This window comes from Dicentrarchus labrax, unplaced genomic scaffold (assembly GCF_905237075.1).
Source record: "Dicentrarchus labrax unplaced genomic scaffold, dlabrax2021, whole genome shotgun sequence".
Lineage (NCBI taxonomy): Eukaryota > Metazoa > Chordata > Actinopteri > Moronidae > Dicentrarchus > Dicentrarchus labrax.
Genome location: NW_026136720.1, coordinates 17,056,273 through 17,071,001, shown reverse-complemented (window position 1 = coordinate 17,071,001; position 14,729 = coordinate 17,056,273). Strand labels below are relative to the sequence as shown.

Sequence of the window (14,729 nt, the reverse complement as noted above, 5' to 3'; positions counted from 1 at the left end):
CTTGTGTAAGAGCCGACACAGCTGTTAGAGTTGACTTTATGTAAGTAAGAGGTCTTAATGGTGTTTTTATATTGATAGTGCAGTAGTTTGCTTTATGATCATCTAGAGACTAGATTCTAGATGTAGTTTAATACGCGTCACTCACCATGAGCTCCACTGTTGAAGCTACGGGACTCATCACTGTTGGACTCCTTATGGACTGTTTTTGAAATCAGTACAGCAGAAACACGTGTTGTCTTTCTGTTACACCCTTCTTTGTCAAAACCTGCAGCCTGCATTATACCCACAATGCAACTCAACCTCTGACAGTCTGACAGAGATTTGGATTTGGGCAGCTGATTTATCCTCAAGCCGTTAGCCTCAAGCTGAGCTTCTTTCTAACTCTACACCCCCAGATATTAGAAACAAACGTGATGTCTCTTGAGGTCATTCATCAGACTTAACACAACTTCCTCTGGGGGAAGAAGGGTAAAGCTTATGGGGGCCCATGGGGTCCAGCAGTAATTACATACTGTAGCAGAGAGAGAGAGAGCAAGAGAGCAAGGGTTGGACTGGACCTTTTTATTGGGGTGTGATTCCGAGCTGGGACAGGGCCTTTCTATGTGGAGTTCCTCCAGGTGCTCCAGTTTTCCCCCATCTACAAACCACATACATAAAGTTATTTCTCCAGTCAGTGCCCATGACCGAGGCACAGTATGTGAGTATATATAGTGGATGGGGCTTACAAATCTGTGAAATGAAGTCAAAGTGGCTCAAGTGTCTTAAACATGCATTCTCTGTAATGGCCAGCAGGGGGCAGCTCCATGGACTGAAAAAACCCTGATAATATGGAGGCTTGTGAAGAATTACCCGACTTCTCACTTGATTTATTAGTTCAGTAAACAGTTTCCTAATAAGTTTATGATCTCAATCGTTAGTTTCACGTATTCTTCCATACATCATGATGTCCACTTAGTAAATTATGGTCCAATTTAGAGTAAAATAGACAATAAAGCTAAACTAGACAGTGCTGATCAAATAGAAATCAATTCTGTTACTGCGTTGCCCATTTCTCACCAAAAAATGTTTAAGAAACATATTTTACTGTACTGTTTATCTGTAATATGAGAATGTGTGCGACCAGGCGAGCCGCCATAGTTTCCTGCTACGAAGGCTCTGAGAAACCAAGATACAACCATTACGCAAAAGGCTTCACAACACATCACAATAACTTTTTAGTTGAAAGGTTTTTTCTAGTCTATGTTCGGTGTTTTCTGGGATGGGGGGGGTCACCTGCTGTGCACGCGCCCCCACTACTCCCAGCTACGCCCCTGCCTTTAAATTTCAGCACGTGTTCAAATGAAAGCATCCATTTATGCAGCAACCAGACACAAAACTTCCTTTTAATGTTAAAAAACAACAACATATATTTCAGCAAGGAGCAGACCCTGACAGTGATGAGACCGGCAGAGTCTCCACCGGGCCGGTGATTTGGTGCAATGCGAACACTTAAATCGCTCCCCTGTGCACGCTGTCAGATAGATAGGCGGGAGCAGCAACCTCCCACTCCTCCTATTGCTATAACAACCACAGGGCGGTCGGTGTGACTCGATGGCAGAGCAGCTCGGATGCGACTGCCAAGTGTCATCCTCCTGCAGGCAGCACGACCTGAGCTCATCGCATCACCGCCCGACACTGACTGAATCCCGCCCGGAGAGGAGGAGAAGAGGAGGAGGAGGAGGAGGAAGGGGAGAGCCTGTGTTTCCCCCCCCCGTCACAGTGATCTGAACAGTGGGGAAGCTCAGAGTCGGGATCCGCTACGTCAAACAGATTAGTCAAATAACCTCTCGGTGGTAGGACATACCTCCCCTCCTATAGGGCTTGCCTGGCTGCATGCATGGGCTGAGGAAGCGAGAGATAGTCTGCGCTGACAAATAGCCAGGAAGCCCTTGGCGAAATACAGAAGTGCGCTACTTTTCTTTTTCTTTTTTGTTTTTTTTTGGCTGGGTGGGTGAGACTACTGTGGTGATCCTCCAGAGCAGCCAGCGTCTCCTCTTTTTCTTCCTCCTTCCTCCCCCCTCCCCACCCTCCTCCACCTCCCCTTCGCCCTCCCACCCCCGGTGCGAAATGGCGAAAGAAAACGGCGAGTCCAGCGATGGATCTTGGAAAAAGCATGTCGATGATATCAAGAAGATATTTGACTTCAAGGAAGTCCTTGGGACGTGAGTAACAAGATAACGCAGCCGTGCAGGCGGCAAGTAAAGTTTGTAGCCTAACCCGGGGGTTGTAAATTAGACAATGACACATTGTGCCTCTCTTTGAACGGAAATGAGAAGCTGACTGACAGCTGTTGAATTAACTGAGAATCACTCGACAGAAAACAAGACACAGACAGGGCCTTTTGAACTTACAGCCACCCTGAAAGAGACATTTATTTATTCAAATGCAGTCAGGGCCATCATCAGTTAATTGCTCATGGAGTGGAAACAATGCTTCATGAGACACAATAATGTGTGTGTGAAGTCAGACCCCCCCCCCCTTATGTCACAGTTCATTCAGAAACTACTGCAGCTGTTTTTATTCTTCCACTCAGTCAATCCACAGGCCATTTATTTATTTATTTAGGGTTTTATGTACAACACAGCAACTCTGATAAAGACAGCAGGGCCTGGTTTCTGTATATACAAATGATGAAATCAGCTCCCAAATTAAGAGACCATCTGTGGTGACTTTAATGTGACTTGTGCTCAACAGACTTCAGCTGAGGAACATTATGTCTGAGCTTACAGGCGAGATACTTTTTAACTGTTGACTGGGGTTTCATTTGGCTTGTTTGTGTAGTTTAGGGACCACTTTGGTTGAAGTTGCCCTTGGACCAGAGAGCAGACAAATTCCAGAGTTTATTTTGGTCTGCTGTTAGTGCTGCTTGACTTCATGTCTTCTCCTCTTTGAATAAGTTATGCTGCAGAAAGAGAAGCCTAAAGGAAACCGGCCAACCCTTTTTTTTTTATGACCCGAAACAAGTCTTAGGCACTCAATCTTGTGATCGATTGCTCTGTGCTATCACACATTTAATAGAGTATAGTATATTTCTCATTTTCCTGCCGGTCTTTGTCCCCTAAAGACACGTCCGTTCTGCCTTGACTGAGAGGAATTTAATGTGGTGTTGTTTGTGTTCAGGGGAAGGGGCTGTGTCAAGGAAGGAGTCTCCCTGGGGGGAATATGTTTGGGTTTTTTTTTTTTAAATTTGGACTGGAAATTGGTGTCAAGCTGAGCAAAGATGGCCTCTAGTCAGCGTGGTTTAAAGATACACTGGGAAGCTGGTTGTTCATAGGTGATTAAACAGACACATTGTGGTTTTTTATCGTTATATATGCAACCTCATCTTGTGTGAACTTAGAATATAATCTGTCTTCATCATCTTCTCATCTTGTGACACATTGCTGCTCGGCATGACCGCAGACCTGTGTGTTTCTACCCCCCCCAATTGGTGATTCACTTCACAAACACATCAGCTGTCGTACTAAACAGTCGGATGCTCCTACCTGGAGCCAGTTCTGATTTCCCCAAGGCTTTCATTTATGTGTGAAGAGCCTCTGAATAACACGAGTGAATCATCGTGATTTACTGTCCACACAATGGCCAGGTTGGTGGAACACACATCCCTCGCCCACAACCCAGCACACATCTCCGAAGGGCCAGTTTGTCACCGCTCGGCCCTTCTGTTACATATTGTACTTGCATTCACTCGTCCTGATTGACTTTAAGTAAGTCCCATTTACTAGTTCCTGTGTGTCTTAATCGGGGAGTCCCTGGTTGCTGCACAGTGGGGGGTTCAGAACAGTCCACCCAGGGCAGACAAGACTAGCAGCCCTGCAGCTTTGCTTGAGGATTAAAAATGAACGAGAAAGGACTGTTGATCAGAGGAAGAGACCTAGATTATCCTCCTCCTCCTCCTCCTCCTCCTGCTGTTGCTGTTACTCCACCTTTCAGCTGTAGGTTCCTCTTCAGGTTTCCCCATCAGTGTCCAAGAGAGATAATCCCTCTGCAGCGTCCTTGTTCCAAACACTCATTCATTGCTCCCCACACACCAGCCAGTGGAAGTACATTAACTTAGGTAGAATTCTGAGGTAATTTAATTTTTCATTTTTACTCTATACTTCTACTCCACTACATTTACAGAGGAAAATATTGTACTTCACTACATTTATAGCTTTAGTTTTGGTTGGTAAAACTAAAATGAGTTAAAATTACCACCACTTACAGCTTTAAAATCATTTATAATAATAATCAAAATCTTAAAAAATACAAAACGTGTATTTGAATTGACTTTATTGATATATGTAAGTTTCAATTATACTTTAAGTACATTTTTCTGTTAATACTTCTGTTAATATTTTTACGTAACTAAAATTTGAATGCAGGACTTTTACTCACACTCATACTACTACAGAGTATTTTATATTGTAGTATTGCTACTATTAAGTTGAGTATCTGGATACTTTTTCCACCACTGCTGCACAACGCTCAACAATCTCACCCCTGATATAAAATGGCTCTGCGAGGCACAGTGGTTCAGGTTAATGTTATTGTTCAGTTATATTGACAGTGATATTTGTCTTTCTGAAACATTTGGATGTGTAAATTTAAAACCAAAGTGCACATCAATGTGAACATCCAAAAATAAAAGATTTGATTTCAAATATAGCTGGAAGCTGGGAGTGTGAACATTATGACTGATTAGATATCGACAGGCATCTGGGCGGAGGAACCCTGCGGCGGTTTCAGTAACGCTTTGGCCACACTTCTTCCCCATGTTTTCTTTCTTGTAGCTGTTGTGAGCTAATAAGATCTTCGGCACTGAAGCCAGTCCTCCTACCTCACCGCCACTTGCCTTGTGGCTAATTTCAGACCCTTAAGCTGCTCATGCTCTGTGGAAGCATATTAAGTAACCCAACCACAAGCACCTTCAGAGATCCTATTGGAATCAGTGTTGTAATTGTGCAGCATAAGACGGGTCACAGTGGAGACGTTGAGATGTTTGTCTGAGATACTTTTTTTAATTAAATATACTAGACTGATGAATAGGGATAATTCTCCTCCCAATACTCTAATGCAGCATAACTACTGATACTGAGAACTGTTCCTATACCAGCTTTCCCCAAATATATCTGTGCACACATTAGCATCATTGTATGTAAGGTAACATGATTTCTATGGGACTAACGTATTAACATCATGGCCGATACTCGATCGGATGAAAAAGGTCAGTATCGCTGTGGATACTGATGCAGTATATCGGATCGGTGCAGGCCTACTGATAATTGAATGGGTTGATATAAGTACACGTATTCTTTACTCAAGTAAAAGAAAATATAAAAGTAAAAAGTACTCTCTTGGTTTCACTGAAGTACATTTCTACCGGCTGTTTCTGTGCTAAACTGAAACTTCAAACAGGGTCAGGTCGCCCTCTCGTCTGTTGCACGCCTGCCCTGTGTAATATGGACTGGTGTTGATGGCAGTAAGGTGTGCGTTGCTGCAAAAAATAAATAAATCCATAATTCCTCTTAGATGCATTAAAACTAAAGTAACAAGCCTGTTTTGAAAATGTAGGGGTACAGAGAAAGTACAGATATTTGTGTAAAAATGTAGGGAGTAAAAGTAAAGAGTTCTCTGAAAAATACTCAAGTAAAGTACGGACGTAACTGTATATTCCCCTGTATATGTGCCACTAGTAGCTTACCATCAATATACTGTTATTGGTGTGTTTTGGAGAAATGCTAAAGGTATGTTTGAGGTAATTAAGAAGCAATGTCTCCTTACATAGTTTGACCCCCAGTAAGATTTGACAAATTAAGTTTTTACTGTAAAATGTTCTGTCTGTACATACAGTACAGTATTTTGGGTACAGAAACAAACTGTTAACACGGTATTATTACTTTTATGATGAAACTTTATAGCAAACAGTTGTTTAGTTACACATCTAGCACTTGGAGTCGTGATTCTGGCCACCTGATGAATGGAAGTCTCTTTTAGCTCTGTTTTTGCTCTCTGCCAACTCCTGAGAAAAGTATCTGGCTGTATTGCAGCCCACGTCTCTACTGTGTTCACCAGGTAGTGGTGAGAGCAATGAGAGTGAATCAACAATAAAGTTGTGGTGACCGATGCTGAAACGCTCTGTAGAGTATAGACCTATTGATTATAGCCGTTTAAAAAAACATTGAAGGGAGGAATCTTTGTGAAACATTTCAGTTTTATGCTGTGTTCATTTTGATATTTTATTATGAATATCCAGTGAGGGATGGGCTCCACAACATACTTCAGTCAGGTGAATAACTTAAAAGGGTCATATTTATTAGTTACTCTTCAGGATATAAAAAAAATAATGTTTTTACAACATAGATGTTGTCAAAGTCGGTATTGTTGGTTTTAACACTTTTAATTGGCTAAATAATTGTAAAACCCAGAGAGACGTAAACAGTGACCAATAGGGTTGAATTATGAAAAGTAAAACAAAAAATATGGTGATATGAGGTTTCTGCCCGACGGCAACATTATTTAAATGTCACAGCTGAAAGTCCAAAAACGTTGCCTTCCAGCTGCGTCCCTTCTAAGTGCTTTGTCGTGTATTTCCAGAATCCCACTGTCTAAAATTTAAGTGCCAAAGTTGTCCTTTGTTAGCTCCTGCAGCAGGGTCAGACAGAGCTTAGCTGCAGCTGACTCATTCAGGTCAGTTATTACCCCCCAAGGCTACATCTCTATGATTTTGCCAACAAAAAGGAAAATTACCTTTTCAGAGTTTGATATTAATGAGTAAACAGGCCTCCACAACAGATATTACACTGACCCTGGCTCTGACGAAGTCCTACCCGTGCATTGAAGTGAACTGCTGTTGCCTCCGTGCATTGATCATTTTCTGAAACTCAGCTTGAGCACAGATGAGTTGGGTCCTTAATGCAGTAAAAATGGCAGCTAGGCAACTACGATGGAAGTCCTTGGTTGCTGCCTGTGAATAAGACACTACCTACCGCTTCCCACCATCACCACTGTCCTCCAGCTACCTTGGCCGTGGGAGGAGATACTTTGTCATTGACCGTAATGATGGAGAGTCAAATAATTCACAAAGATAATGTGTTGTATGTTTTATGCGTAGTCATTTTCTGAGCTCCCATTTACATTTATGTCCCTCTCACCACAGTGAATGCCTACAGAACCTCAGTGTATTATCCTCTGCACTCAGAGAGTTGAAGTGCACCAAATGGCCTTGTATCAGAGCACAGGAGACGGTAATCACCCTTATTAAAATAATTCAGCTTCTCTCTGACGGGCTGATCTGTGGCTTCAGAAAGGTTTCTGCCAAACATTTCCCTCGAGCGATAGATATTTCTCGTTTTAGTCATTTGGCATTATCAGCCCGTAAACTGACCATCTTTCTGTGTTTGATCAACAGTCTGGTGAACACAAAGTGCACATTCCTGGAAAGCAGCCTCAGGTCCGCTGTGCTGTTGGGTAATGGTTTCCAGCTTCAGTCGTTGGGACTGTGAGAGCCGCTGGATTTCATTCTACTCATATTATTGGAGTTGATTTAATTCTGCAGCATCAGATCAATGCCGTCCACGACCAGATAGGACAAAAAAACTGTGTTTGCTAGTCTGGCACCAAGGACCAGAGATAAAAACCACAGCTGAATTGATCACAGTCCGCACATGCAGGGGGAACGAAGTAGCTCAAGTACAATTTTGAGGTATTCGTATTTAAGAGTGCCACAATTTTAAAGAACTTCTGCTTTTTTCTCCACTACATTTATTTGAAAGACTGACAAGATACTTTACTAGGGATTATTTTCATTAACGTCAGAACGTAGTTGAAAATTCTCATCAGAATTTCCTCAAGACCAAGGTGACGCCTTTGAATTGCTCGATTTGCGATCAGCACTCAACAACCTAAAAATACCCAGTTTACTCTCAAGTAAGACAAAGAAAAGCAGCAAAAATAAACTTGATCTGATTTCAACTTCAATGATTCTTCTAGTCGAGTTCCACCGCAACCAGATATAACTTTAAAAATGCTGCTTAATTGCTATTAAACCAGTAACAATGTTCCATTAATATCTAATAATATTACACCGACACAGATCTTTAACAACCAAAATTAAGGGTTCCTTATCAAAAGTGTTTGTATTATGTTTATGTATTTACATAAAAAACAATCAGTATCAACCAGGATATGATGGAGTATTTTTTAAATGGACTTGTTTTACTTGATTAAAGGATGAAAATATTTCTACATAGAAAACTGAGTGGAGAGAGAGACCAGTATATCAGCAAGTATTGGTTTATTCCAGATTACAGTGAGGATAATAATGCATATTGCAGAAAATAGTGCCTGTTAACAGTCCTTTTCACAAAGGGTGTCCAGCTGACACTATGGTTTACAAAACCCTTGAGCAGTAGCATATCACGGCTGACCAGATGGTGTTTTGTGTAACTGTAAAATTATCTGCTGCCAGCATAACTTTTATTACTAAATCTGAGGGACCTTGGCTTAAATGTGTACAGTTATTTTTTCATTACGTGCATATAAAAATAATCTGTCATGGTGATGGTCTCAGATATCCTGAAACCTCTAGATTTTAAGCCAGTGGTTTCTTAAGGGATCCCTTTTCTATTATTGAGTTTAATATCTTATGGATCTTTCATATTATATTAAATGCATAACAATAACCGTAGAGAACGACTAATAAACCGTACAATTAACCCAAATAGTTAAGTATTATGTATTTTTTTATTTTTAACAATCATACATTATTTATTTCCTCTCATTGTTCAATCAGCTCTTTGGTTGTTCTTAACTATATTTAATCCAAGACGAGGCTGTTTAGTAGAGAGGGAACCCTATTTAGATACAGCTTGTGTTCAGGTCTTTAAAGTTTGTTTGATAAATAATAATCTAAACTTTAAAATTAACAATTCCAGTTAGTTTTCTTTCTTTTAGATTTTTGAAAGCATAGATCACATCATCTGCCTTAATGGATGACTTTGAACGGAGTAGGTAGACACCTAGCTCTACCTGGATTATCAAGTCCTGACATTTCCATCCCATATGTTGCGTAACGGGCTGCTATAATGCATCTTACACAAGATGAGTCAGTGTGATTACTCAGCAGCACCACAATGCATACAGCGCCTGTGAATGTCAATAAGCCAGCCTCAGTTGTCAAGACCCCCATCTCCTCCATCAAAAAGAACTTCCTCCGTCTACAGTGCCCTGACTTTCATAGTCGTCAACAAGCTGAGGTCGTGGCCTGAAAAAAGTTTTCTGCTTGATTGTTTGATACAAGACTTTCTTTTGCATCTGCAGCATCAGCCGCGGGTTTCACACAGAGAGCAGCCAACATTCACATTTCACATTAGTCAGCCGGTTTGGCTTGGCCATCCTGCACATAGTGTGGTGGTGGTGTGTGACTGCAGACTGTCACACAGGCAGCTCATTCTGTCATCCAAGAACCGTGAAGAGGGAGCACTGTGGCTCTGGGAAGAACTTAAAATTCACCTATTATTATTCAACCGAGTGAGTCAGCGTGCAGTCTGTGACACTGGGTCAGAAACATTTTGCAGCCATACAAACATATTTGTCTTGTGTAATAGATTGAGATGAGCTTCAATAAAAAAGGTCCAATTTTAAATTGGAGCTTTCGCTCATCACTTAATGCAGCACTAGATCACATCCAGGATTATTCCCAGAGATGAATTTGGTGTGCTGGTAGTCACATAGGTTGTTGAGTTATGTAGCACTGCAGCTAACCATTGTTTTCATTATTGATCAAATAGTGTGAAATATTAAAAAGTAGTGAAAACAACTTTCCACAGCATGTGTGCAAGTGGCATCTTCAAATTGCTCCAAAACTTGATTTACTATCATATATGACAAAGAAAACACCAAATTCTCACATTTGAAAAGCTGGAAGGATTAATTACTTATTGTTGTTTTTAAAGTACCAGTGTGTAGGATTCAGTGGCATCTGGCATGAAGTTGCAGATTGCAGCTAACTGAATACTGCCACATCTGTATTTGACGACCTGGGAATGAGAAAGGGCTGTGAAGTGTGCAGGAGAAACTACAGTGGTTGTGAAACTTGCAAAAAATGTCAAAGGCCCTATCTAGCCAGCTAGTTATCTATCTGGGCTACTGTAAAAAAGTGGCAGTTTAACATGGCCGCAAAGTTATGTGTGATTGTTATGGATGTTTATCTTGGACATGTATGTGCAGTCACAGCATGTGGGCAGGAGCATCACCATATGCATGACTCTAGCAGACCTTGCACCTTTTCTTTCCTGTGAATTACGAATGAATGGACAGAATTCAGTCAGAGCTTGCAGCACAGTTTGTCGTGTTTCGTGCACTGACTGAGCGAGGAAAGTCACAGGCTTGGCTTCCGTCATGTTGTCATTCACAGGAAGTGATGTTGCTGCTTGTCAATGTGGTGAGCGTGGGGGGGGGGGGGGCAGAAATGGTGCTCTACGTTCTAACTACCTTCTCAGTGAGCTCACAGGCGTCCTGTGGTTTTCATCATTGTGTGTGTCTCCTGCTGCAGAAAGCGTGCAGAAATACTGTGCAAGAGAGTTGCTTGACAGGCTCAGTGTGCTGCTGGAGGAATTTTGTACTTCTCCTAATGTCCACACAGCTGTGGAAACCACTTGCATGCGCTGAATAGAAATGATGCTCATGCTGCTCACGGCAACAGCTGCGGTGGGAAGATAGTGCTGTAACAGGCCAGCAAGTAGTACACCAACTCCCTCACTTACACAAGCCCTTGAATTTACATATCGTCCCACATCATCGCTTGTCAGAATGAGGTCAAAGTCAGAAGGACGTATGCTCCAAACCCTTTTAGTTCTTTGTTGTTTGTTTGCGGCGAGTGTGTTCCTTCTCATCACACCCGGGGCTGGGCTTTGTGACCAGGTAGCGTGTTAGTGCACAGTCTGTGTTTATGTGTCGTGGCTCAGACTGCCCCCCCACCCCCTCCACTCCCCCTCCCCTCCTCCCAGTGTGTGATGGTGGAGTAAGGGATTAGTGTGGATTTGATGGCCTCGCAGCGGTGAGTTCAGAGCCTGTTGGGAGGAACTGATTACACTTTGACGACATAATAGACCTTTTTGATGCTGGCCGTCTTGCTTTTTGTGAGGCGGTGGATCACTTTAGGTGTGTTTCTCTGTTTTGTATAACCGGTGACGACCCAATAACACACTTGTTTCAGCAATTAAAACTGCATGCAGGAGGCAGTGTCGGCTTGTCCTTTAATTTTCTCCCCATGGTCGAGAGATGACTCGAGATGAAAATAGCTGGATTAGAAGTTGATTGCTCTTTTGGCACATCCTCCTAAAACTGTGATATAAACACTGATTTATGTGCCTATATGATGTAACCTATATGTTGGACAGGTATAATGTTGACCATGCCGAAAGAAAATGCTGAAAGAAAATGTGAAAACCACAGAGCTGTGGTAGAGAATATAGATGTAAAACTAACATGGCTTTGTAAGGAGGCAAGTTGACTGGCCGTAGTACTCCAGAAACACAGGCAGTCTCAGAACTATGGCCTCAGTTTACTATTTATTTCTTCTGCGGATGCGTTGCAGCAGGCAAGCCTTCATCCAAACCCTGAGTTCATCAGTGGATCAGGGATTATTTTAGTCTTTTAGATCCTATTAGTTGTCCAGTCAACATGACCCAGAGAGTTTCAAATCATCCATCCTTTTTTTTTTGGAATCTCCACATCAAACCCTGCCGAGGGTGCATGGAGTAAAAAGGAGCGTAATGAAAACAAGAAAACAAGTTATCACGCTGCCTGCTCAGCAAAATTTATTAAGGTGGACTGAATGCGGTATCATAGCAACTGATACAGATTGCTTGAGCAAATATGCCCTTAATTCCGTATATTTGTTTTTAAAGGCTCTCTCACGTATGGAGACAGATGGCTGAGGAAGACACGCTATCTGCCGTCCTAAATGGGTGTTTTTTAGAGGTTTTAAAAGTGTTTGCCGTGCTTTTGGCTGCACACGAGCACCAAGCGTAAGCCAACACAGAAGGCTGTCGGCCATAGTCAGGGACTTTGCCAGTTCTCAGTAAATATTCCCAATATGCTGTTTGTGTACTCTGGCCTGTCTGCCTCTGAGTGCCCTCTATCTACTCACTGACGATCGGTTTTCTGTGTCAATATTGCCCGAGCGCATATAAGCCAGGACTAACATGTTTCTCTTTCTCTCCTTGCAGCGGTGCGTTTTCTGAAGTGGTGATGGCTCGGGAGAAGGCCACAGGAAAGATGGTCGCAATCAAGTGCATCCCGAAAAAAGCACTGAAGGGGAAGGAGACAAGCATCGAAAATGAAATCGCCGTGCTTAGGAAGTAGGTACCGTGTGACTGAGCCGCGGGGGAGTTTGCAGGAGAAGAACACCACTTTAGAAAGGGTCACCACCTCGCCGCATCCTCGGGGAAGCTTCTATGTGTCTCTCTCCAACTCTGAGTAATGACTCAGAGTTGGGATGCCGGTGCCGCTCAGTTTATTTAACAGTCATTGTCAGGCTTAAGTGACTCCCTTGTCGAATCCTATCTATCCACCATTTTGGGTCTTTACAGTGTACACACCAAACCCAACGTATGATAGGATTGCATTGACACCAGGTGACACTCCATCCCCCTCCAGGGCCTGATGGGTAATTCCCCCGAGAGGCTCAGTTATCACTATCAGTCACTCTTGAAGTGAGCAGGCCAGCTGTTGGGTGTAGTTGCCTGGTTACAGTTGCTATCCTTTGACTTCCTCCTTTTTTTTTCTCCCTCTCTCGCTCTCTGTCTGTGTCATGATTTCTCACACATTTTTGTTCCTCTCTTCATACTCCTTGCTTGGCTCTGTTTGTCTAACGGCCCTCAAACTGCAACCTCATTTTTGTTCTGGACTTAGAAAGGAAGTTGTGAAGGTTGTTTAGTCCTTTGAGACTCTCCCCGCCTCCTTCTCTTCCACCCCCAGCTTTTCCTTTTCAGCCACCTGCCCTTGTGAACACACTCTGTCATCTGCATATCTCCTTTCAGAGTTTTTTTATTTTTATTTTTTTATATACTAAAAACCTTGCTGGTTGGTTGCCTGGACACAGACTCCCGGCATCGTGATCCGTCCTATATTATTTTCTTCAGGTGCTCCTGCTGCCGGGGGTTGCCGCTTCATGACTCATTGATTAGTATCCACTAAGAATCCCCCGCTCTCCATCACGCACAAAAGGTTTTCTCCTTTGTGTGAAGCATACACTTTGCCAGGTTGACAAGCGTGAACGTACACATGTGCACAAACACACACACAGTCTAAATACAGGCAAAGTGCTGTCACAGAAAGCAAAAAAAAACAACAACGTTTTGTTGTCAGTTGGCAGGGCATCATTTTAACAAAAGAAAAGGCTAATTGCACCTCATTAGTGGCCTGTGCTGAAATGAACAGAGGCTGACAGCAAGCAAAGTAAACTTTCTGTTTTTCCTCTCCAGGATAAAGCATGAGAATATCGTGGCTCTGGAGGACATCTACGAGAGCTCAAACCACCTGTACCTCATAATGCAGCTGTAAGTACATCAACCCACCACATTGTTTGCTGAGGTCAGCTCTTTGTCTCCCTTTTGACCTGTCATTTTCATAATGTGTTGTGTTTCTTTTTTTGCTTGAATAAGCAGTCTGTAATGTCCTTTGGGTATTTAAGCCCTCAGTCGAATGTCTGAGTGACTGCAGCAATGCTTTAAAGATGAACAAGATGTACAGATGACAGGGTTGAGAAATGTGCTTATCCGAGGGTTAGAAGAGAAGATTGATACCACTCTCACATTTGTCTGTTAAATATAAAGAGTGATTGATAAGTTTAAAGGTTGGAAATGGGGAAACAGCTAGTCTAGCTCTGTCCATAGGTATCGTGTTTGTTTAATCGATACAAAGGCAAAGCGTAAAAACAACAAGCTGAGTGTTTTTTTTTTTTTGCGGCATGTTGCGGACTAATCCAGTTTATTCCTCTCAGGTATTATTGTTATATTCGAGTCACAGAGCTAAGCATCTGTTTTTCAAAAAATAAATACTGTACCTGCTGATCTTTGAAAAACCCAGAAGATTGCTTAATATCATCTATTGCTGTTAACTTGCTTAACTTATTTCCAAGGTTCCTCACAGACTCTTCTAAGCATCTGATGGTACAATTCATTTTTAACTTGCTTCTTATGCAGGTAGCAAGAAAGGGATGCTTGTGCATTTTTAAGACCCAAGGAATATTTCAATATATTAAAAATGTTTTTTTATTAATATTTAAAAATAGAGAATTATAACTGATAATGAGGTTTTAAAGGACCAGAGTGTGTAAGATTTAGTAGCATCTAGCGGTGTAGTTGCAGATTGCAACTCCCTCGCTTCACCCTCCCTTTCCAAGCGTGAAGGAGAAACTACGGTGGCTGCGATAATGTGAAAAACCCGAGCTAGAGTTGGGTTTCTCTGTTCTGTGCTACTGTAGAAATATGACAGTTCAACACGGCGGAAGATGACCCGCTGCGAGTGCAGATGAACACTGCTGTTAAAGCTTGAGCTTCACTTTACACTGAGGCTTTCAGAGCTGTTGATTGAAATTAATGGTAATTTTTCTGTTATTTATGTGGCAAGTTTCTTGTTAAATGTATTTCAGACAGTGTGGAGGTGGACGTGTGGCAACTGTTCCTCTGTGAGATTACCGTTTT

At 42.2% G+C, this 14,729-nt stretch overlaps 1 protein-coding gene across 1 annotated transcript in view; it reads left to right on the top strand.

Annotated features, from left to right (window-relative positions):
* The first annotated feature begins 1,579 nt into the window (after nucleotides 1-1,579).
* camk1db (calcium/calmodulin-dependent protein kinase 1Db) overlaps nucleotides 1,580-14,729 on the top strand; it is a 24,043-nt gene continuing 10,893 nt past the window's right edge. The window contains exons 1-3 of the mRNA XM_051382120.1: nucleotides 1,580-2,201; nucleotides 12,252-12,383; nucleotides 13,509-13,583. Coding sequence (XP_051238080.1) covers nucleotides 2,107-2,201; nucleotides 12,252-12,383; nucleotides 13,509-13,583 — 302 coding nt within the window. The 5' untranslated portion in view covers nucleotides 1,580-2,106. The remainder of the gene's footprint in view (nucleotides 2,202-12,251; nucleotides 12,384-13,508; nucleotides 13,584-14,729) is intronic.